Consider the following 22813-nt stretch of genomic DNA (forward strand, 5'->3'; position numbering starts at 1 on the left):
CCACCCATGGGCATGAACCAGCCTCGGCCTCCTGGAATGAGTCCCTTCAGCACCCATGGGCAGAGAATGCCTCAGCAAGCCTACCCAGGCCCACGCCCCCAGTCTTTGCCTATACAGGGCATAAAGAGACCGTACCCAGGAGAGGTAATAAAATAAAATATGTTTTGTGTATGCTGCCATTTTGACTGAAAGTTGCAACCCATCAGGTAATGTGTGGTGTGCCTTCCTTTAAGATAGGTACATCTTTGTTTCAGCCCTTGTAGGAGTGCAGCCATTAAAATATAAGTAGCAGCAGCTCCTCCTTTCTGGCTCCTAAAGTATTCAGGTTGGCCCTTGCTACGTTAGGCAAGATGACATTCATGAAACCCAAGAAAGGCCTCAAACCAGCTGAGCCCTCAAAATGTCACTGTAAGATTCGCATGCTAGATGGTGACTTCATAGACCTTAAGCAGGTTTCCACCAAGACAGTGGATTCATTTAACATGACAACTTAAAAGAGATGCTGAAGGTGATATACTTCATTTGAGTCCCATATAGATGTGATCTGCCTTTCCTTGGATAGTTTTATTGTTCTAAAGAAATGCAGGGCAGACATTGTATAAACACCAATAGTCGTAACATTTATTTTGAAGACTGGTTGCTTTCTAAACTTCTTGAGTGTTGATTGTCATAGTCACTGAGATGAATACAAACAATGTTGAACTCAAATCCCTTTTTGTCAGCATTTATCTCATATTAGTTTATTTGAAGTGTGCTAAGTTCCCATGCTGTTATGGGAGATCCAAATGGCTTTATAGGCAAAGTGACATTGCCATTGACTTGTGTTATGACCTTGGGCAAAACACTTAAGGTCAAAATTTTCAAGAAATTTAGTCAACCAAAGATGTAGACAAACAAGCTTTTGGAATTAAAAAGTACCAAAGCCTTTTACTCTTCAAATGGTGTGAATCAGGCCATAGATGCTTTTGAGAATCCCAGCAACTCTGAGCATCTGTGTATGCCTAAACATTTTTACACATCTAGCCACCACTTAGTAGCTTCAGAGATAATTTCCTGGTGAAATTCTGTATTGAACTGAGGCTTCAACAACAGGTGTAGAGCTTAGAATATTATGATACTACCCTGACAATAATTATGGTAGTAGTAGTTTATAGAAAACACACAGCAGAGTACTATGGCATGCAGAAAATACAGCAAACATTTCTTACTGAGCTGTGTTTCCTTCCTGATTTGCAAACTACTTTTTTTCTAAAAAAAAGAATCAGAAATTTAAAAAAAGGATGTGCTTTTGTGGCAGTTGCTTGTCTGGGAAGGCTTTTCACTCTGTAAATACTGCCACGTATTTGCAATTAAGTTAAGAAAACACAGAATGTGTCTTGGGCAGATAATTTTTGTCTTCAGATTTCATCCTTTAAGGAAGACTGTAAATCTCTTTTTGCTGCTTCAGAAGCAGGTTTTTCATTGGAAGTGAATATGGTCATAGTTCCAGCAAGTCAGTTCTGAACAGTGTCATAAATGTTACATGCTTGCTAGTCTGGAATTCTGCAGATTCTGTAGATGATATTTGCCTATTGTTTTTTGAAAACTTCATTTCATTTATGGAAACTTCTTATCGACAAGTTAATTTTTCAAATCGACATTTTACTACCTTCGAAGTTCCAGTTTTCATTACTTCAATTCCAAAACCACAGCACAGTCCTAGCTGGCACTGGCGAAGTGTTTATGACTAGTAATAATTTCTCTTTAGTTGTTAAAGTATTGCTAAACACTCTAGCACAAGGCCAACATAGCAGTTGGGTAGAGGAGGCAGACGTGGGCAACACAGCTTCTATTCCCTTCCCCATTCCAGGATTTTTTTTTTAATGTTGCTTTTTCTTTTTGTACTTCCATTCTAAATATGGAAAAGGAGCCCCAGGCTTGGGGGTGGTAGCACTTTCAAAAACACATAAATTTTGTGAATATTGCATCTGGTTGTAATTCTGGTTTCTTCAATCACAGTGCCCTTTGACAGTGCTGCAAGGCTGAGTGTGTTTGTGTGTGTGTGTTAAGGTACATGGTTGTTTTTGCCCCACTTGGATTTACAAGGTTTTTATGCTTTTGAGGAGTATTCACCTGAAGGGTGTTTTGTTTGGTTTGATTCCATGATTGAGTGTATGCTAGTAATCAATACAAGACAGCTGCTTGCATAAAACACTTAGTTGTCTTCTTTTATTCCTGTCACAAAATAGCCGAATTATGGAAACCAGCAGTATGGACCAAATAGCCAGTTTCCAAACCAGCCTGGTCAGTACCCCACTCCCAACCCTCCAAGACCCCTTACGTCTCCCAACTATCCTGGACAGAGGATGCCAAGCCAGCAAAACACAGGGCAGTACCCTCCTCCAACTGTCAACATGGGGCAATACTACAAGGTAAGAATTCTCAGATTGTGTTCTGGTGGCCATTTATGAATGAAGTCACATTAATGACTTCATAGACACTGCTTTAATGTAGTTAAAGGAAAGAGAAAAAGAATCACAGTGTTTTTACTAATGTTTTGAATGCTACAGAATCAAGTCAGTCAGCCAAGTTGCATTGCAACTTCTGAGCAGTTTGTAAAGAAAATTGAATGTTGCTGCAGCTCATTAGAGGCTTTTACAAGAAAATGGTGATTTTGCTTTAAAAATAGCTCATAAAAAGAAGTACCTAATTGGATTCAGGTACAATATTTTCACCTATTCATAGCACTCTGCAAGAATACAACTTTGGAAATTTGTAATAAGCAAGTTCCACTTGCAGCATTCCAGTTTTGGACCTACAGTGGTCACTGTTGGATTAAGTCAGGCCAACCTCAAAAGCTGTTCCAGCTGTAGATTTCATCTTTGAACTGAAGTTTCCGTGACTCTCCGACGTCTTCCTCCTCTTTTCCTCAGTTATTTCCCTCTCTGCTGCTTGTTTTGGGCAAGAACTAGAATTGTTAAAATGCTGCCTAAAATGTGTTTATAGATACATCTTGAGCACTTTGCGTTCTCCAAACTGAGGTGGTACTGAGGGCCTGCTGATGTTTGTTGCCTTTGCAATGTGCACAAAAGTGATCTATTGCACATAGGTAGTCCAGTGACTATGAAAATGGGTAGGACCATCGATGGTCTGACCTGCCTAAAGCATTAGCTGCTGAAGTCTGTGGACTACACTCTGATTTTGAATGTAGGCTGAAAGAATCTAAGTTGCACAGTGGTGTTGAATTGGAATTGTTCGGTTTGATTCACACAGAAAACACCATTGGAAAAAAAAAGAGAAAACCAAAACACTTTTCTGTAGAGCATCCATTCTCTGTGCAACCATGCTGTCCACTGTGGTACCCAAAGCAATCAATGCCTGTTGCATCATGGCAGCTTTTGCAGTACACTGCCAGGAAGAACATGAGGAGGAAACAGATCCTCTGTACTATATTTCCAGTGCAGTGACTTATGATAAAATAACAGCAAAAGATCTCTGTGACGTTTTTAAATGACAGATTTTAAAATACATTTTACATGTGTCTATTTTAGACCGGGTTTAAATTTTTTGTTTACAGGATAGTTCTAACAGGGAATTTGTCATCTTTCCAATGTATCCCCCATTTTGTATTCAAATATCGACTGTTCTGGAAACAGTTAGTTTAAAAGACATCTTGTTAAGGAAGGGAGATTATCCTGGCTAGGGGAAAATTCCAGCTTGCCACAGACACAGCCTGAACCTCTGAATTGTAGTGATTGTGAAGTTGGTACCTGTACGTGTTAAAGAGAAAAAACAAGGATGGCTGGAAATTTAAATGGATAAGATTTTAGAAGGCACTTCTCTTCTTATATACTTTCAAATATTCTAGGCTGGCAGAGCAGGATTTAGATACAGAATCAGATTTGAAGTCATGATGCTTCGGCTGTCTGTAAAGATTTTCATCTTCTAACACTCTCATGTGTTTCTGCTTATGGTACATGAGCTATTACAGGAGAGTGTAATAGCCATGCACTTGCAGTTTTGTTTAATGTCAGCTTCCTTCACATCAGGGTTATTAGTTTATTCTGTTAACTGCAACCATCCCCTTAATTACAAAACCCAAAACCAATGATGTTTTAATGCTTAGCTACTATTTATACTTAACTATCCTTTTTTCTCTTAGTTTGTCTTATCCAGCAGCAAACTAAGAACAGAATCAAATTGTAGGTACACAGAAAAAAAAATCATCCCCTGGTCTCCAGAGCTTTAATTCTGTAGTAGATGAGCTGGACAGGGGTGGAAGAAAAGATAGATGGAAATAAAAGGGACACAGACTGTCATAATGTGTGTCTTTGGATTTTGTTTTTCACATAGGCTTCTGTGCACTGGGGCTATTTTGGGAGGAAGGCAGAGAGATACAAAGGGCTGGGTGGGCTGTGCTGGTGGGGAAAAACTGAAGCAAATGTCTGGTTGGTTTTGGAAAGGGAGCATTCTGAGGAACACAGTAAGCCTTTTGACAGCCTTGATTGTGTCTGGTCATCTCCTGAGTTAAGCTGGCTGGTCTGCTGGTTTCAGTTCCTGCTTTGCTTTCCTAGTGTGCCTCTTCTCTGAAGGCCTCATGGGACATCCTGTGGTTTCATGTTCAGAAACAGGGGGAGCTCCCTCTGTTGTTTGTCATCTTTGGTGTTTGATAGCAGTGCTGTTCACAAGGCTTATTGTTCTTTGTTTTAAGACTGCAATAACAATGTGGTGTTATTTATTTTCTAGCCATCAAGGCCTGTACCTGTGGCAAATTACCCTCATTCACCTGTTCCAGGAAACCCCACACCACCTATGACACCAGGGAGCAATATTCCTCCATACCTGTCACCTAACCAGGATGTCAAACCACCATTCCCACCTGACATTAAACCAAATATCAATGCTTTACCACCACCTCCAAGTGAGTAGCAAACAGAATGCCCCCACAGTCATTTGTTGTTCCTCTGCTCTCTGCCACATACATCTCAGAGTCTGGAAACTAGCCCTGATTGCTGCTCTGGGAGAGGCTTGAATTGCTAAATTGCAATAGGTGGCATGTGTGGTGTAGGCTCACTAGAGCCAGAAAACAGAAAAGAGAAAGATTGCTATCACCTCCTAAAATAGAATATCAGAAAAGTTCTTCCAGGTTAAACTTGTAAGGATTTTACTCCTAAATTATTCTTTTGATACACTTCTTGAGGATAAAACACTTGATTTTTGGGTTGTGTTATGTGTGCTCTGTGGGTTTGTTTATTGCATGAACTTTCACTGTGGTCTGTTTTGTTCAAAGGCAAAGCCATTCATTGAACAACACTGCAGAATAGTGTAAAATGTGAATATTTATAGCTGTGTCTCTATTGTGATCCATACTGACTTCTTAAGAATATTCAGTAGCATGCCAAAAATTGATATATATTCCTTTCAAAGCCACTCAACATCACAGCTGCATTTGACTGGGAACAGAGCAGGAATAACAAGATCTCTCTGACTGGATACTAGCACGAGATGTTTGAGGTTTTGAAGTGACTGATGAGCAATAGGAGATATTATTTACTAGGGAGCTGGGAGAATGCTTATGTTTTCTGTAAAGTAACTGGTGCTGCATTTGCACTTTGCCACTGCTGTTTGGTGTTCAGGATAACTGAAAAATGAAGTAGAAGGTAGCCTGGAGTATTATTTGGGCAAGAACACAGCATTTAAAGCCATTTGGACTGCACAGATCAGCTGTAAGTTACCACAAAGCCTCATGTTCTGGGCTTAGATAGTAATTGAATATCAGTGTCTGGTCATCAAATAGTTTCAGCTGTTGAAACTAATTGGGTAATGTTGATCCCAGTTCAAAGCAGGGAAAACAAACGTTATCACAGTTTGACATAATTAAGAGATTTGTTGTCAGTCTTCTGCCAACAGTGTAAGCCTGGACACAGAACCTTTCCTGTAACAAAAAAAAAAGTTCTTCTTGTGTCTGGTTTCTGTTTGTGGCTGGAATGCTAAGGTCCTGATGGGAAGTGTGAGAGAATAAAGACTTTGCCTTTGCTGTCAGAGCCCTGTCACTTTGTATCAGTTAGATGATGTAGTTACTTGTGATTTTCTATTTTGTGTGTATGAACCTGCTAAGTTAGACCCAGTAGCAGATCACTGTGCAATTTGTTACTATTCTGTATAAATATGCACATTATTATTGCACTGCAGATGCTAAAGGGAAAGTTCACACTTTCTCTCCCTCTTCGATCCCAGCCAACCACAACGATGAGCTGCGCCTGACGTTTCCCGTGAGAGATGGGGTTGTCCTGGAGCCATTCCGGCTGGAACACAACCTGGCAGTCAGTAACCATGTCTTTCACTTGCGGCCAACTGTGCATCAGACGCTGATGTGGAGGTAAGCTCAGCCTTGCTGCAAGGGAGTCTTGCACCCAGTGATGGTGGAGTGGCAGGCCGGATGACTTCATTTAGGTTTGCCATGAACGTCGCTTCAAAAATTGTGGCCTGGGTAGGAAGGTTACAAGGTTAGCCCTTGTAACTCACAGGTACTGTCACCTGTTGTTTTCCAGAGACAACACGTTCTAAAATGCTTCACAATATGTGTTGCATCTTCTTGCTGATAGCACATAGCTTGCAGTGTCTGAAAAATCACTGCAGTTGTTCCATCCTTTCTGTTCTGGATGGAATGGGAGTGGAGTGTGTGCAACCAACACCAGTACCAACTTCCATTTGGGAGTTTCTGAAGTCCTAAGTGCTTTGTGGCCTCTGAAATGTTAGTTGCAAGAGTTCAGGGCTCTTAAAGTTTATGCTTAAATTAAATAGTGCAGAGTATCTGATAATGAAACATAACCCACTAACGAAGGACCTGATTTAGAGGCTTGGTAAAATAATTTGGAACAAGTGCTTAAATCCTCCAGTCCTGGGAAACTAACTTCCTAAATTCTCCCTATCCTCTGACTCCACAGCTAAGAACAGCTCAGAAATATCAGAACATAGCTTTCCATATACAAAGGCTTCTGATTTTCACTTACAGTGAATACTAATTTCCAGCACAGAGGAATAGTTTTCCTTGGTGGTACTTTTCTGCATTTAATGTAGGTCTGTGTAATTGATTCCAGGTTATGTTTTGATTCCACCATGCTCATGGAGGGGCCTTAGATCAAATGACAGTCAGAGCCTTTATTTTTAATTTATGTGTTTTCAAATATTATGGAATAATTTTGTCTCCTTGTTCTGTTTTTCTCAGAAAGTATCTTGGTGTTTATCTTGGCTGCTGATTACAGTGTTTGAGCCTTTCTCTGTGCACTGTAGAGGCTGGTTAGTTGCTTGAGATCTTGCAGGGAGGTTGATTCACAGGTGTAGCTTCAGTTTTTTACCCTGTGAGGATCTTCCCAATCCACTTGAGACTTCTGTTTTCATGGTGTGGAGGGCATGAGGTGGGCAGAGCAGTGTACTCACTTCTTTGCCCCAGGGACAGTCTCTGGCTCTAAAGCTGAGTCCTTGCTGCCACGGTGCCCCCCCTACCCTGAGGTAGCCTGGGGGTTGGGAGGGAGGGAGGGAGATTGCAGGCAGACCACATCCAATAATTAACACCTAACTTTGAGGTCAGTTATTGCTTACTTGCATTTCATTATCGTGGAGTACTTGCAGCAGAGGGAGTTTTGGCAGTTATTTGCCAGTTCGTATTAATAAGTAATCACTACTGGGGATTGTGCTGGCTCATTCAGTAGATTTATAGTGCTGCACTGAGGCATGAGGCTGTTTCTTAATATCTGTTCTTTCTTTCTTCCTTCGCTCACCAAACACATAGCCTTTATTTAAACTTATTTTAATGAAGACTCATAGGTAAACTGTGTTCAGGTCTGCTGTTTTGAAAAGCTTGTTAATAGCAGGGAGAGTGGATGGTCCTGTAATGAAGTCATTTCACATTTAACTTAGGGCTGGATGGATGCCAGAAAAATGAATTAGTCACATGTGTGGATGGATTTTGGGTTTTATAGAGAATGGTGGAATGGAGCCAATTCTCAATATTTTTTCTGCCAGTTAAAATATTCGGCAAAACCTCTCACGTGTGCACACATAATGAATAGCAATGCAACTATTTTTCTCCCCACTGGGAACTTTTCATGATTACAAGAAACAGAAAGGTTGAAGGCAGGGAAAATGTCTTCCTTGAAGCTGGTTCAGTCTTTATGCTGCTCAGTTATTAATAGTGTCCCGCGGTGGAGACGCTGCGTGCTAAGAACATGAGGGTCTCCTGAGCTCTGTCACTGCTCTGTGACATTGAGCAGCCTGCTCACCTAATCTGCTTGGGGTTTATAGCAGTGGTACCAAGCCTCCAGCTTTGCATGACTCTGGTGTGTTCTCAAGAGGTGAGAATCTGAGTGGCACTTGCAGAGAGAGCTTGCAAAAAATTGTAATCTGATTGGAACTTGCAGAGAGAGCTTGCAAAAAATTGTTAATAAAATATTGCAAAAAAGTCTGAAAATACTTCATATAGATGGATTATGTTGAAAGGTCAGACAATTTGTATTCTAGAACTTGGTTTTTAAAAACCCACATGTTTGTGTCCAGTGCTAAATATGCTGGTGCTTGGAAATCCAGTTAAGATGATATTGAGTCAGATTGAAATCTCTGTAAGGAAAATGGCAGTTAAGGTGATGATCTCCTGAGTGAACTGTTCCTCTAGGATTTTACAAAGATACCTTCCTTCAGGCAACATGAAGAAGTAAGCATGTAGATTTTCAAGTATAAAAGGTAAACTTTAAGCTCTCTTGTGCTGTCATGAACAGCAGAATCCTGACATTTCAGTTCAGTTTTCTATGTGCTTTTAAATTTCTGCTTTGAATTACTCATTCCTAACACAAGGTTAACATCCATTTATGAAACTGAAGTCATAGTCTCTACCCACTTAATTTATGATTAAGTTAATCTCAGCCTCTTCCTTTTTTGGAGGTGTTACAGAACTAATTTCTGAGGAACTAAATAGTGTGTGGAAGCTATTATCGGAGAGGTAGGAGGAATCCATGCCCTGAAAGAAGGTCTAAATTGGGTAGATTTAATCCACAGCTGTGTTAATTTGGAATCACAGAAACTGTGATTTCAGGGGGGAGGGAGTGTGAGATACAGGAGTCATTTTCTCTTAGTTGATTTACCTGTTCTAAGGCAGGATTAGCTGTACTTGTTTATGTCAAGTTTCATTCAAATGCTCTTTTAAATGCTCTGAAGTAGTGAAGAATCTGCTCTTCCAGCACACCTCTCTACATCTCACTTTCTTCTTCTTCACACTTAGCACAGGAAGGATGTTAACATTGTTCTTTCTGCAGGATCTCTCCGTGGTCTAGGCTTGCAAAGAGGTTTGAGGTGTTTCCTGGGAAAGTCCTTTGTAAGTGTAACATATGAACAAATTTGGGGCATGCTCACATCATTGATTCATCTTGACTTGCTTCTGTAAAGAGCTTTTATGAAGAAAGTATATTTTATCCTTTATTGGCAATAATTCTAGAAAAGTAATCTGATTGATAAAGAACATTCTTAGCATCAAAAAGACCTCCCTCTGCAATGTGAAAGCAAAGTTAAAGGAAGATTTATTGGTTGTTGTACAGGTCTGACTTGGAATTGCAGTTCAAGTGCTATCACCACGAAGACAGACAAATGAACACAAACTGGCCAGCTTCAGTCCAGGTCAGCGTTAATGCAACCCCACTTACCATCGAACGTGGCGACAACAAGACATCTCATAAACCTCTGCACCTAAAGCATGTCTGCCAGCCAGGAAGAAACACAATTCAAATTACAGTCACAGCATGTTGTTGTGTAAGTACACAGAGCTCACGGCTGCAGCTGCTGATGCTGAGTTTGCTATTTAGAACAGTTTGCAAATGTTGTCTTAGCTGAAAGAGCCTTACTCTCCTTTTTTCCCCTGCCTTTTTGTGGGAAGGTTCTTATTGATGATGTTGACACAGTCAGAGTGCTAATATGGAAATTTTTGCTGCTTAATTATTGCAAAATGTAGTGATGTCCTTTCAATGTCTCTGCCAAGGTTCATGGTCTAGGGGGGAAAGGGAGTTTGATCTCCTACCTGTCTAACGTGTGCCTGTGTAACAAGGTGGCTAAAGTGTATTAATGTAAATTATTGGGATGCAGGCTGTGGATGGTACTAATTTTATTTACTTAGACTATTAAACTGTGTTTGGTTTGTCATGAAAACATCAATATTGTAATCGTCAGTGCTGGTGACAATTTTTCAAATAGGTTTTCACATTAAAAACTCGTATTTCATGATGCAATCTAGACCATTCAACTTTGCCCTTTCTCTTTTTCCATGGGTTAGTTACTGTAGGGGATGAGTACTGTATTTTTAATGCAGACTGTTCTGCACATACAGCCTGAGCTTTTGACTGTTCTGTTGTCACTGACAGTGAAGCAAGCTGCTAGTTCTCCCAAGGTCACAGTGTGAGGCACTTTGACAAGAAGCCACCCACCCATTTTGCTTTACTTCACACTGATGTTTCCCTGCATAATGTCATTTATCTGGTGTCTGAGAGCAGGGGCAGCGTCCTGTGAATCCACAACAAGCTGTGTGTTGGGGAAGAAGATTCAGTTGATTCCAGACACATCAGTCACAAATCGTTTTCACAACTTCCAGTGTAGTCTGTGGGCAGGCAGGTAGGCTAGACTGTGTCAGAGAATCCAAGGTTTTAAAAATAAACCCTGATGTCAGAGATTAATATGTCAGCCCTGTGTATTCAGAATGTTAAGGAGGGAGAAAATGCAGAAAATCTTTGCTTTTTTAAAGCTCTTGTGCATGCTGTGCATGGAGCAAGAATATCTGTGAGGGTGCACACAGCAGAGGAGAACCAGCTTTCGTATTTGGCTCTCATGGAAGCCAAGAGTCCAAGGGAAGAGTGCAGCACTGTTAAGGAGTGTATTTAGTGTGTGTATGTGGTTCTCTTGGTAACAAAGCATGTTTTCTTGCAGTCACACTTGTTCGTGTTGCAGTTGGTACACCGGCCATCAGTTCGCTCTGTGCTTCAAGGTCTACTAAAGAAACGCCTCCTCCCAGCAGAACATTGTATCACTAAGAGTGAGTTTGCATCCTGTGTGGGTGATGACTTTCCAGAAAGCCTATGTTTAGTTGTGATAAGCTAACTCTTTACTTGCTTATGGAAAACCTTAAGCTGTTCTTGTCAGGAATTTCCAGAGCATCATGTGGGTGCATGAAATCCTTGGTATCCTCAAATGTTAAGGGCTATTTGGGTGAGGGTGACAAAGTTCCAAGGACACAAGTTTAGTTCCTAAAGAGGACTCACCTATTCCAGGAGAATCCCTCTGCCTTTTCCTCCATATTTGTTTCTTACCTAAAAGAAAGATTTATTCTTTATTTATAGGGCTGCTATTAGGCTTGTATGGTACTTTATTTGGTTGAGGGTAGAGCTGATATGCATGTATGTAATGGTTCGTTTGTTCAGGAGAATGTTCTAAATTACTCAGAACACATATGTGGATGAATTGTCCATTAAATTGTCCCTTAAATGTTGAAGTATTGGTCTTTGCCATTTCCTTGTGAAAACTTACAGTCTGCTTGTGCTTTCTCACACATATATATACCTTCATAAACAGTAAAGAGGAACTTCAGTAGCGTAGCAGCTTCCTCTGGCAATGCAACACTAAATGGGGAAGATGGAGTAGAGCAAACTGCTATAAAAGTGTCTCTGAAGTGTCCAATCACATTCCGGCGGATTCAGCTCCCTGCAAGGGGTCACGATTGCAAGCATGTACAAGTGAGTAGATGCCAGTGGCCTGGCAGTATTCCCTCAGCCATGTGTTCTTACAGTACCTTTAGCTTGGTTGTTGTATGGGAGCATCTAATGAAATGGCATTTATGTCTGTTAGCCTAAGTAGTTATCTATATGTATGTTTAATGTAGAGGGAGAAAGTAAGCTAGTCAGTTTAGTTTTCAGTGCCAGTAGAGTTTTTCCATGTCAGTTTTAGTTTTGTCTTACTGTGTCAGTTAATACAGTATTTTCCCTTGATTTTCTTTTTTTTCCCTCCTTTTTTTTGTTTCTTTCTGCTACCTAGTGCTTTGATCTGGAATCTTACTTGCAACTGAACTGTGAAAGAGGAACTTGGAGGTGTCCAGTATGCAAGTAAGTGCAACCATACTACATGAAATGCAGTTGTACACAGTTTGACCAAATTCAGATCATAGTTAAGATCATGAAGGGGAGAAAAAGGAAGTGCTATGAAACAAGGTCTATATATCCCATTTACCTAAGAGCCTAAAGTCCAATGAAAATTCTTGCGATATTTCATAAATTGAGGGACCACCCTGGATTGTTAGAAATTTAAAAACAGATAGTGAGATATTTTGTCACAAAATACATAACCTGCAAGCTCTCATTGCAGGCTATCAATGGGTTGTGTAGAGCTCAAAAGAGCCTCAGATATTTACATTGATAAGGCAGGTACCTACATAAACAAGTGAATTGGGAATTTGTCTTCCCTCGATTATGAAGTATAAATAACTGTTAGACAACAGTATGCCATGGCAAAAGAGCAGATAGCCTATTCTAGAGTTATTATTGCATAATTTTAATGTCCCAATCCCCAAATTGCTGAACTTCAAGTGTGCAGACAGTAAAGTGTTCAGCATGGACCTGAACATCAAGTAAGGTTGCCAAGGTACTGTCTCAGGTACTGGTCTTTGAGTCATATAGATATGCAGTTAATGGCAGTGTTCAAGGAGAGGGGAGATTTTGGAGACTGCAACAGTTCCCAGTAATTAGGTAGGAAATGAAGTTGGATTCTCCAAGGTAAAAGTCAACATCAAGTGCAAATTAAAGTGAGAGTAGAAAGCAGGAGGGATTCTAGTCCAGAATAAGGCTGATTTAAAAAAACATAAAGATTTCCAAAGTTTGAAGACATTGATTGAAAGAAAAGAGAGATGGGTACCTTGGCATAATTTCAACCTTATGTTTTGACCAGAGAGCTAGTATACCACAGAAGAAATAGAATAAAAAGCTTTGAAGTGGTTGCACACTGTCCCTCCTTATCTTTAACTGGGCAGAAAGAATTGCAGAACGTTTGCAGGCCGGTTCACTGTCTGTAATGTACTGTGCTCAGTCCACAGGGTTATGACTCTGTTCCAGCCTCAGCTGAGAAGCCAGGGCTCTTTAGTTCAAGCAGCTATAGCTGTAGCAGGTTGTACATAGTCTCCACAAGTCTCCAGTTCGGTCCCTGCTACACCAACCAGTGTTAGGTATAAACAGCAGTGGAGATTGTCCGTTCTGGCTGCTTCTGTGGACATGGCAGGCTGCAGCCAAGCTCGTTTCAATGACTATCCATGATAGATAATGTATCCTAACATACAGGTGCTTCCTTCTGAACTACCCAAATCTTTTCTGTCTTCTACGTTTGGGTAAACGTATCACAAGCATTGGATGTCTTGCTTTTTAATTCATGTATTCATACATCCAGGCTAAATTTTTGGCCTGTTTCTCTGAGCATGAGCACCTGCATTCAGATCCAAGTGCCTGCATGGCTAAATCATTTCTGGTTTTGTTTTGTTCTGTCCCCATCTGTGCCAATCTTAAGTAAAATAGCTATAATATGTAGTTAAATTGAAGCTGTATTACTGGGTAGCTCAAAAAAAGAGAAAGATCTAATTAAAAACAACCAAAACAGTGCTAACTGACGTTCATAGGAGAGATCTGCTATGTTTGAAAAGACTTTAAATTTTCAGTGTATTTCACTAACAAAAATAATTTAAAGACTGTGAACAGCTTGTGGACACACAGAAGTAGATGTATCCTTATCTCATCTGTTATCCTTGTAATGCAGATGTTGAACTAAAGCTGTTTGCCCCAAATCATTCCTAGATTATATGTTACATAATCAGCCTGCTAATTTCATCACTAATTTATCCTTCTTCCATCCCTAGCCATATTCTAACATGAGGTTTGTTATGTTGGTTTTTTTTTCTTTCTAGTAAAACTGCTCTCTTGGAGGGCTTGGAGGTTGACCAGTACATGTGGGGTATTCTGAATGCTATACAAAAGTAAGTGATCTTACTCATTACTGATATCCAAGGCTAAGCAACTAGGAGATATGTTAATGAGTACTGAGATAGTCACACTAAAATAGATCTTGGTGGTGGAACTTGAATGTTCTATTCTGTGGCTCCTTGGTGGAACTGGCGGTACAATGAATCAGTTTCCATCTACTTCACAGATCGTGTTCGGGTAATCTCTTGATGGCAACCTCACCAATGAAGGAGAGGGAAAAGTGAGAATGGTGGATTAAATGCTTTCTTGTATTTACAAGCAGTGCCTCTGATTCACTGGTAGCAGACCACATTGATATGTTTGGATTTCGTTGTGTGGATAAGCACAGAAATGTGCTCTCATAGTTGCCTTCTTTAAAACTTGCTTTTGGCACACACTTGAGGAGTGAAAGATCTTGAGGTGGCATTGTACCAGAGCATTTCAGAAGGTTGCTTACCATGCAGATTCTTATGGAAACTTCAGCAGAATTGGTTAAAAAAATTTCAATTAATATGCTAAATTTTCCACATTATTTTGCAGCTCCGAGTTTGAAGAAGTTACCATTGATCCAACTTGCAGTTGGAGGCCAGTCCCTATAAAGTCAGATATTCACATCAAAGATGACCCAGATGGCATTCCTTCAAAAAGATTTAAGACCATGAGTCCAAGCCAGATGATCATGCCAAATGTAATGGAGATGATTGCAGCTTTGGGTCCTGGCCCATCACCCTACCCATCCCTACCCCCTCCTCCAGGAGGCAGCAACTCCACTGAGTATGGTAACCAAGGTGAGTTTTACAGCTTTGTGTACCCAGGTTGTCACAGTTCAGCCTTGTGGTTCAGGTATTGCAGTGTGTATTCTCAGAGAGATGCATGAGGAAAGCAAATTATATGGCTGCAAGTCTGAAACCCAGCATTAGTCTTTTCAGTGAAGATTTGTCTGTTTAAAGGAAAATATATTTTAGTAAGTTTTATATTTTAGTGATATATTGTGGTATTTACTTATTTTGTTTTAGAACTATTTGGTGCTTGTCATATAGCCATGCAGCCCTCCGTAAACAACAAACATCCTATGTTACTTTGGCCTGCCACAATACACATATTTCCACATTTTTTTCTGTGCATTTTACTTCTGTCCCACTCTAAAGTGGAGGCTCCTAGTGCAACAGGAGTTACAAAGTAGAGAACCTGACCCATTGCCCTGCTACTTGGACCACTAAGGTTAACTTGTGGCCAGGTGGGTGACATTTGGAAGGCCACACAGAAAATGGATGACTTCTAAAGAGCTTTTAGCTGCTTTGCAAACACCTTTGCATTAGAAAATCACTTTTGAGTTCCTCTGCCCATGTGCTGCTAGACTGAGAAACAGGGAGCTGAATACAGGTGGTGGAGATACGTTTTCAAATCACTGGTATGTTGTGAATAACTTAATTGCAGTGACAATCCAAAAATATGAAACCAGAGACTGTTTCTTTTGCAAGTAATATGATATAACTCAGTTCAGCTCTGGGAAAAGACCAACTGTTCACACCATCAGAATCCCCAAATTGATTACAAGGTGATATATGTGCTTTTTGCAGGCATTGAAGAAAAATATAGATTGCATGCAAAATATGGTTAATTTGCTTCAGTGACTGCAAAACTGGTGACAGATGATAAAACTTTTAAGGTTTTCAAACAGATGAATGATTACTATAACAAAGCCAAGATCACTGAATCACAAATTTTTCATTCATTCAGTAGGACTGAAGTGCAGTGAGAGCATGAGAACAGAGCCATCTATTCTTGATCATCTTTCTAGTTCATAATCAGGAGCAGACAGGATAGTCATGTGAAGTGTGGGGTTTAGGGTTAGTGTAATGATTGCTGCCTAGGCTGTTATTTCCCTGCCTTCCTCTGTGGATCCTGCAGCAGAGGTAGTCATTGCTTCTTGGAGCTCTGACTCATCACTGGCAGGTGAAACCCTTGCTCTTGTATTTCCCCTGCAACAGGCATATCAGTGCAGCACACCAGATTGTCCTAAATGTCCTGTAAGTCTTTCCCTCAGCATGTGGCACAGCTGTTGCCCCAGAGAAGGGCAAACTGCTGCACGGCTGTAACTCCCTGGGCATGCTGCTTTGTGTCTTCATTCTCCATCAATATATGCACTGAAACTTAGTGATTGCAATTAGATCATATCCTCTGATTAACAGTACTTTAGAGCAAAGTAGTAGTAGTATTACTACTGTGGTTTATGTTTATTTATTTGGGTTTGACAGGAAGCATACTCAAGTTTAATTTGCAAATACAGAAATACAATATACAAGACCACATTCCAGCTTCCTGCTATTAAATCATTCCTGATGCAAGGCAAGACTAGCTATGTTCTGTGAGATTCATCCAGTTTGCAGATTAACAAAATAAGAATTAGAAGGCTCTGCAGTATTTACATGGCAGATCAAAGTCCTGACGTCTTTGAGAAGTGCTCTCACTATTCCTCCAAGATTAAACTTCTGCTTGTGAAGCTGTGCTAAAAAGCAAATGATGCAGCTACTTCAGTTTGTCAAACTCTCTTCTTACTTGAACATCTTCAGCTGATGAACTGCAAGCTCTCCATGCAAGTTCCAAAGCTGTTCCATTATTTCAGATCTCAGTATCATCCAATTCAGTTGCTTACATGAAATAGCTGAGTGATCTTAGTTCAGTTTTTTGCTGTTCATAGCAAATAAAGTTACTAGTGCTAGTATCTGATTTGAAGGTGTTAACAGAGGGATCTTGACAGAAAATATATGGAGAGTAAAATCCCTGTATTGGGATATACATGCTTGCTTTAGAATTCAAATGAAGATCACTGGGCTGAGGTGGGATGGATCCAAACACAGATGGTGGCCATACAGTACTTGTCCTGCAGAGCAACAGGGGACTTCAGGCTTGTTTCAAGGTAGTAGGGGGTGGGGGGCTTGTAAATCCAGTCAAGTGAATTTTATTAGGTTTTATGGGAACAAGGGGAATTATATCACAAACCCCAATGAGATGTGAAGGCCTCTTCTATGCTATTTTTATGAAAGTTTCCTATTTACACCACAGAAGAAGAGGTAAAATAGATGTTGTGCTATGAACTGGTACTGTGGCATCTTCCTGATGCAGTTCTGTCAATTAGCTTCATCTGCTTCATCAGCTTCATCTGTCATTAGCTTCATCAGAAACTGAAGCAGTGCCACAGTCTTACTGAGCATGTAGAAGCATAGACATAAATAACACAGGTGTCCTATAAATAATTTGGGACTTGGGCAGTCTGTCTCTGTTACACTGAGATGCTTCCAAATGCAAATATCTCATAGAATTTAATATTCCGTTTACTTATTGGTGTGGTTAAGTTTATGTGGTGATTTGACAGTAGTTTTTCAAAATGTCAGCAGTTTTCCATTAGTTAGAACACATACATGAATTATTGCAGCAGGCAGTATTTGAAAGCCAAGTGCCATTCTTTCCTGCCTGTTTCCCCAGCTTGCTCAGCAGTGAGGAGCACAGCGTTGTCATGCTCAGCATTGCCATTGCCCTGTGCTGTGCAGGGAGGATGTCATGGCACACAGCTTTTACCAGATACTCTGAGAGATCAGTGTTGGAAAATGAATCACGTCTGTTTCTCTTTCAGGCAACAGTTATCAAGGTCATGGCAATTTTGACTTCCCGCACGGGAATCCTGGTGGCACATCTATGAACGACTTCATGCATGGGCCACAGCTGTCACATCCCCCAGACATGCCAAGCAGCATGGCAGCTCTCGACAAACCTCTCAGTCATCCCATGCAGGAATCTGTAAGTAGTGGTGTTGTGCACATAGATTTTCCTTTGTGGGGGTAAGGAGCTCTCATCCAGCTAATGGACTTGCCTTATGAACTGCTTTTACTTTTTGTGGATTCCTTACTTTGGAAGTTTGTGAAATGGAGTAGTCCTGAGAAATGCTGGAAATGCCATTTTTGGTTTCTGGCTGCTTTGAGTTTTTGGAGAAGCATTTCTTCACTTTTTGAATTGCCATTTAATCTTGTTTATCTGAAAAGAAGAACCTGGCTTGGTGTGCTTGTATTAATCATTGTGCTTTGCTCTGACACCTGAAAAAAACCTACACTTCATTCCCTAGGCCAGCAGGTCTGTGCATATCCATCTCCAGGAGACAGCTTGTTAAAGCAAGACATTGGCCAAGTTCAAAGCAGGGACAATATCTTCCTTGGCTTTTTCCCTGAGGGCAAAATTTGCATCAAAGCATTTTGAGGGGGAATTCTACCCAAGTAGCATGAAAGGCTTCTTTAAGCTATTGGGAATAGGAGAGACCTGTAGATTTCAAGAAGAGACACTGCCACTGGTCTGAGAGTGTCAATGCAAGAAACTAAAAAATGGAGGTTCCTTGGGTCTCAGATGGTGAGGCAGAACTGTGTATTGGAAATGCAGATTGCTCAGAGCACTGAGTTTTCTATACAGAACTTTATATATAATCTCCAGAAAATGCAGTACTGCAGCAACTAGGTGATAGAAATGCTACCAGCAGCATTTAGCTCTTAGGCATGGCTAGTCATCTATTTTAACTCTGTGTGTGGGGTGTGTATACATCCTTTTATGTTCATTTAAGTTACAGGGCAGGGGCTTTAAAGTGTGCTGTTATGCACAGGAAGGATGTTTAACTTGACAAGTCATCTGTGCTATGTCTTTAGTGAATACTAGAAAGTACGATTTCAGAATGTAATGAGGAAATGTGGTAGCAGATGCTCAGCAAAAGCCTACTCAGTCAATGTCTCCTCTGGCTGGCAGTGGGTTTTCCAGAGAGGATGGTGAGAAATAGAAGAGAGTGGAGAGAGAATTCTTAGTATAGTTTGGAGAGAACCCAAGTATAAAGACTATCTGCAAAGGAAGAGTCCGGAAACTGTAATGACTTTACCACTTTGCAGGCTAATAAAGGAGAACAGACGTGCTGTAAACTTAATTTCGCATCGGCAAATTCCACATACACAGCTTAAAGAGCAGTCTGAATTCTCTGCATCAGAACCAACCATAAGTATTAGAATATAGCAGTGAGGGGAAATACTACCAACCTAAACCACTCACAGCTGCTTTCCTTTGAATCAAAGCCACAGGAAATTGTTCTTTGCTTCCTGTTACCTGTCACCTACGTCTTGACTTCATCAGTTAACTGCGATACCTTTGCTGTAGTAATTGCCCTGCTTAAGTTTCTGAAGTGATGGGATATGAGGTGGTTGAATGTGAAAGTGAAGAATTTGTGGCTTACTGAAAATGGGTCTGTTTACAGATGATAGCAGAGATGACAGTTACTCAAGGCTATGCATGTTCCAGAGCTGTGGAAGTGTATTTGGGCAAATGTTAATAAACTTTGGTTCTGTGGGCCAGTCTGTAGCAAATTGGTACTTGTTTATGATAGCTGGCACATAAAGTAGACCTTTGCCTTAGTTCTCCCTCATCTATTACGATACTCAAGCTCTACAGTTTGGGGATAGGAAGCAGTACTAAAGCAGGTTCCACCTAGATTCTGTAAGTGGCTGATTTTCTGTAATGAGGATCAGTTTTCAGGTCTTTTAGAACAAGAGAATTACATTAACTGTGTCAATGTGGCCATGCAGTCTCCAGTCAACATTTGAGAACTGTTAGTGCTTCCACAAAACCTTTTCAGTATTATAAAATCTCTGTTTTCCTTTCTCTTATTCTCATCCTTCTGTTCTTCTCTCTCAAAAAGGAACTGTTTGTCTGTAGCAGACACACAGGAAAGGTATCTTTAAAATCACTGCTTTCAGAGAAATGAACACCATTAATGCATTTCTAAATTGTGTCACTGCATGTCTTTGGACAGACATCTTCATACAAAAGTAACTATAAACACATTGTGTAATTGAGCTCAGGTTTTAAGGTGTTACCTGTGCTCTTGTCTGTCTTTCTGTCTTTCCTTTTTACACATTGAGTAGGTTTTAGTACTTTGCACATACTATTCACTTTGACCATTTTATGTATACAGGGTGAGTCAGGATCAGATGTTTGGTCCTTTTAGACCTGAGGTCTATCTAACTGGAGCTGTATGCTGCTGAGGAAGTTCGAAATTTTCCTATTATGAAGATTTATGTGGTGGCCCTTACCTAATGGTAGTCAAAGAAAGTTGATTCCTCCAGACATACTCCGTAGGTCACTCCAAGAAATGCAAATGTGTTTGCCTAGTGTAGGTAGGGCTGGGTAACCAGGACTGAATCAATCACAACTTCCTTCCCTCAACACTGCTGTTCCACTCCCGTGGAAGAAGGAAAAAATCAAGACCCGAAATGTGACTAGAATAATACTCCCTCCCTAGTGCAGAGTGTTGTAAGAGCTATAGACCAGAAGCTACATTGCAACAGTGCAAGATTGCTACAGAATAGCTGCCACAATCCCATCATACTTGTTTTCAGAAATTGTAAATAAATTTTAGACAAAGAAGAATTCAGAGTTGCTTCTAGTTTACTGTTTATTGCAGACAGTGTAAGGAGTGGTACATGACTGAGCAATGGATGATCACACCATACTTTCATATACACAGTGAGATGATATGAGCTGGTGCCACTGTAAAAAATCATCACTCTTGTTTCTATTTTCATTTTTCCTCCCTCTCACATCAGCACAAGTATTTCTGCAGCCATGAAGTGATATGGATCCTGGGTATTGATGTGATTGAAAACTAATTCAGGGGTGGGGTGAGGAAGTTTGGTGCATGTCTCCAAGGATGCACCCGATGACAAAGGTATGGATGGGAAAAGTGCCCAAGAACAGCACCAGGGCAGACAGGATGGCATCTCTTAGTGGTTCTGATAGCTAATGCAGCAAAAGAGGTGGTAAAACTATGACCCTGGTAATGGTGAGAGTATGAACCATCAACTTAACCTGGTCATTTTCTTCCCACCATCAGTTTTCTCCAGAGACAGAAGGTATATTGTGCACCTGGCAGGTCCTGTTGCTCTACAGCTGTACATCTCAGCACTCCTAGAGGTCACTGTTGGGCTATAAAGAGTTGTATTGTTCTGTGCTGTTAAACTGAAGATGTAGTTGTGTCTGCTATAAGCTTTTCTTTTATAGATTGCAAATGTCTTAAGATTGCCAAAGTTTATGCCTCTAAAAACAACTCTGGAATTACCTTGCTATGTAAACAATGGCAGCTCTGTTAGACTCTGCATTCATAGTGTGGGTTAGTGTTTTCAAAGTAAAATGATGGGAGTTGCAGGTACAAGCTGAACATACACAAAGTGTATTGCTTGCAATGCTTGCACCACGGCAAACTTACCATTAGTTAGCTGAGTGCAAACAGCAAAATGTTGCAGGTCTGAGCATTTTGCTTTCTCACAGGTAGGCTGGTGGAGTTGGTGGCCTAAGTCAGATGGATTTTGAACCTGCAATGGCTCTTCAAAGATTGTGATGGCCCTCAGTCTTACAATGAACAATTGCTCCCTATACACAGTTACCTAAGGCCCAAGTGACTGCCTTATCAACTACATATTTATATATATGTATAAAAACATATATATATATAAAAACATAATGTGTAATTTCTAACCTGCTTGTGTGTTTTGAAATTTGTCCGAGAACATATGAAGGCCTCCTGGTTTAAATAGTTATGGATACAAACATGTCAATATGACTTTTTGCTTTGCACATTCGAGGACAAATTGAAGAGACTATTCAATATAATCCTGTTTAGGCTTGGGTTTTTTCCCAGAAACTGGTGTCCCACTTTAACAACACTGCCTTAAATTGCTTTTTACATTTTGTTATTATTAAGCTTTCTTGATTTCCACACTTTGTTGCACATGTCCCTCAAGGAGTGAAGAAGAAAACAGTACTATTTGAATAGACATCTACTTAGATTTGGACTTTTGCAAAGTTTTTAGGTTGAAAATTTATTTACATTGAGGTGTGGTCTGTGGGCAGATTTTGTACATGTTTACCCCTAAGGTAACAATAGCATTGCAGAATGTGCTAAAAGTAGTCAAACCGTGACCCTAATGTCGAGATGTGTATCAGTACTTTCTAACAGTTCATTTAAACTCAGGTGGGAAAGGGGCCCAAATACCATGTTGCAGATAGAATCCTGCTCTTCCCACCAACCTTAATAGAATCATAGAATTTAAGGGTTAGAATGGATCTTACAGACCATCTAGTCCTACCCCTGCCCTGCCATGGGCAGGGACACCTCCTCACTAGATCAGGTTGCTCAAGGCTTCATCCAGCCTGGACTTGAACACTGCCAGGGTCGGGGCAGCCACCACATCCCTGGGCAACCATCTCTTCTGACCTGCTGGCCACACTCCTTTTGATATAGCCCGGAATTTGATAAGCTTTTTGGGCTGCTAGTGCACACTGTACGACCAAAGTATTGAAAAGGATCTCTGTGTAGCTGAGTATGACTATCCCCGTGGCTCAGTATTCAGGTTTCAGTTTTCCTAAGAGTGGTGCAATATATTTTTAAATGCTTGTTTTTCTACTTTTTAAATTTATTTTTGTGGGAACATTTTCGTTGCATTTTGTAATAACATCCATTTTCTTTCCAAAACTGAAGGCTGAGGTTAAGATAACCTTGCAGTTTGCTGTGGTATGAAAGGGTGGTTACTGACATAGCTTTTTGCTGGTTTCTGTTGGCTTGGCTGGATGAATTTCATGCTGGTGTTGTATGTATTTGGTTTTTTATTTCAGCTCCCCTTTGTGGCAACATGTAGCATTCCTCAAAAAATGTTTACATTTTTTGTTTTTCCATATACCCAGTTAACACATGATGTCTGATTCTGAGCCATTCACACACTTCTTTC

The 22813-nt window shown here is 40.4% G+C and overlaps 1 protein-coding gene across 1 annotated transcript in view; it reads left to right on the forward strand.

Annotated features, from left to right (window-relative positions):
• Window positions 1–22813, forward strand: part of LOC103808141 (zinc finger MIZ domain-containing protein 1-like) — a gene marked incomplete at its 5' end in the record, with an annotated part of 33451 nt that overhangs the window by 5177 nt on the left and 5461 nt on the right. The window contains 11 exon segments of the mRNA XM_009080909.1: window positions 1–144; window positions 2229–2411; window positions 4726–4900; window positions 6217–6358; window positions 9567–9777; window positions 10942–11047; window positions 11584–11744; window positions 12043–12110; window positions 13952–14020; window positions 14547–14794; window positions 17641–17804. The exon segment at window positions 1–144 is cut by the window's left edge and continues 25 nt beyond it. Of these exon segments, the coding sequence (XP_009079157.1) occupies window positions 1–144; window positions 2229–2411; window positions 4726–4900; window positions 6217–6358; window positions 9567–9777; window positions 10942–11047; window positions 11584–11744; window positions 12043–12110; window positions 13952–14020; window positions 14547–14794; window positions 17641–17804 (1671 nt within the window).

This window comes from Acanthisitta chloris, unplaced genomic scaffold (assembly GCF_000695815.1).
Source record: "Acanthisitta chloris isolate BGI_N310 unplaced genomic scaffold, ASM69581v1 scaffold12840, whole genome shotgun sequence".
Lineage (NCBI taxonomy): Eukaryota > Metazoa > Chordata > Aves > Passeriformes > Acanthisittidae > Acanthisitta > Acanthisitta chloris.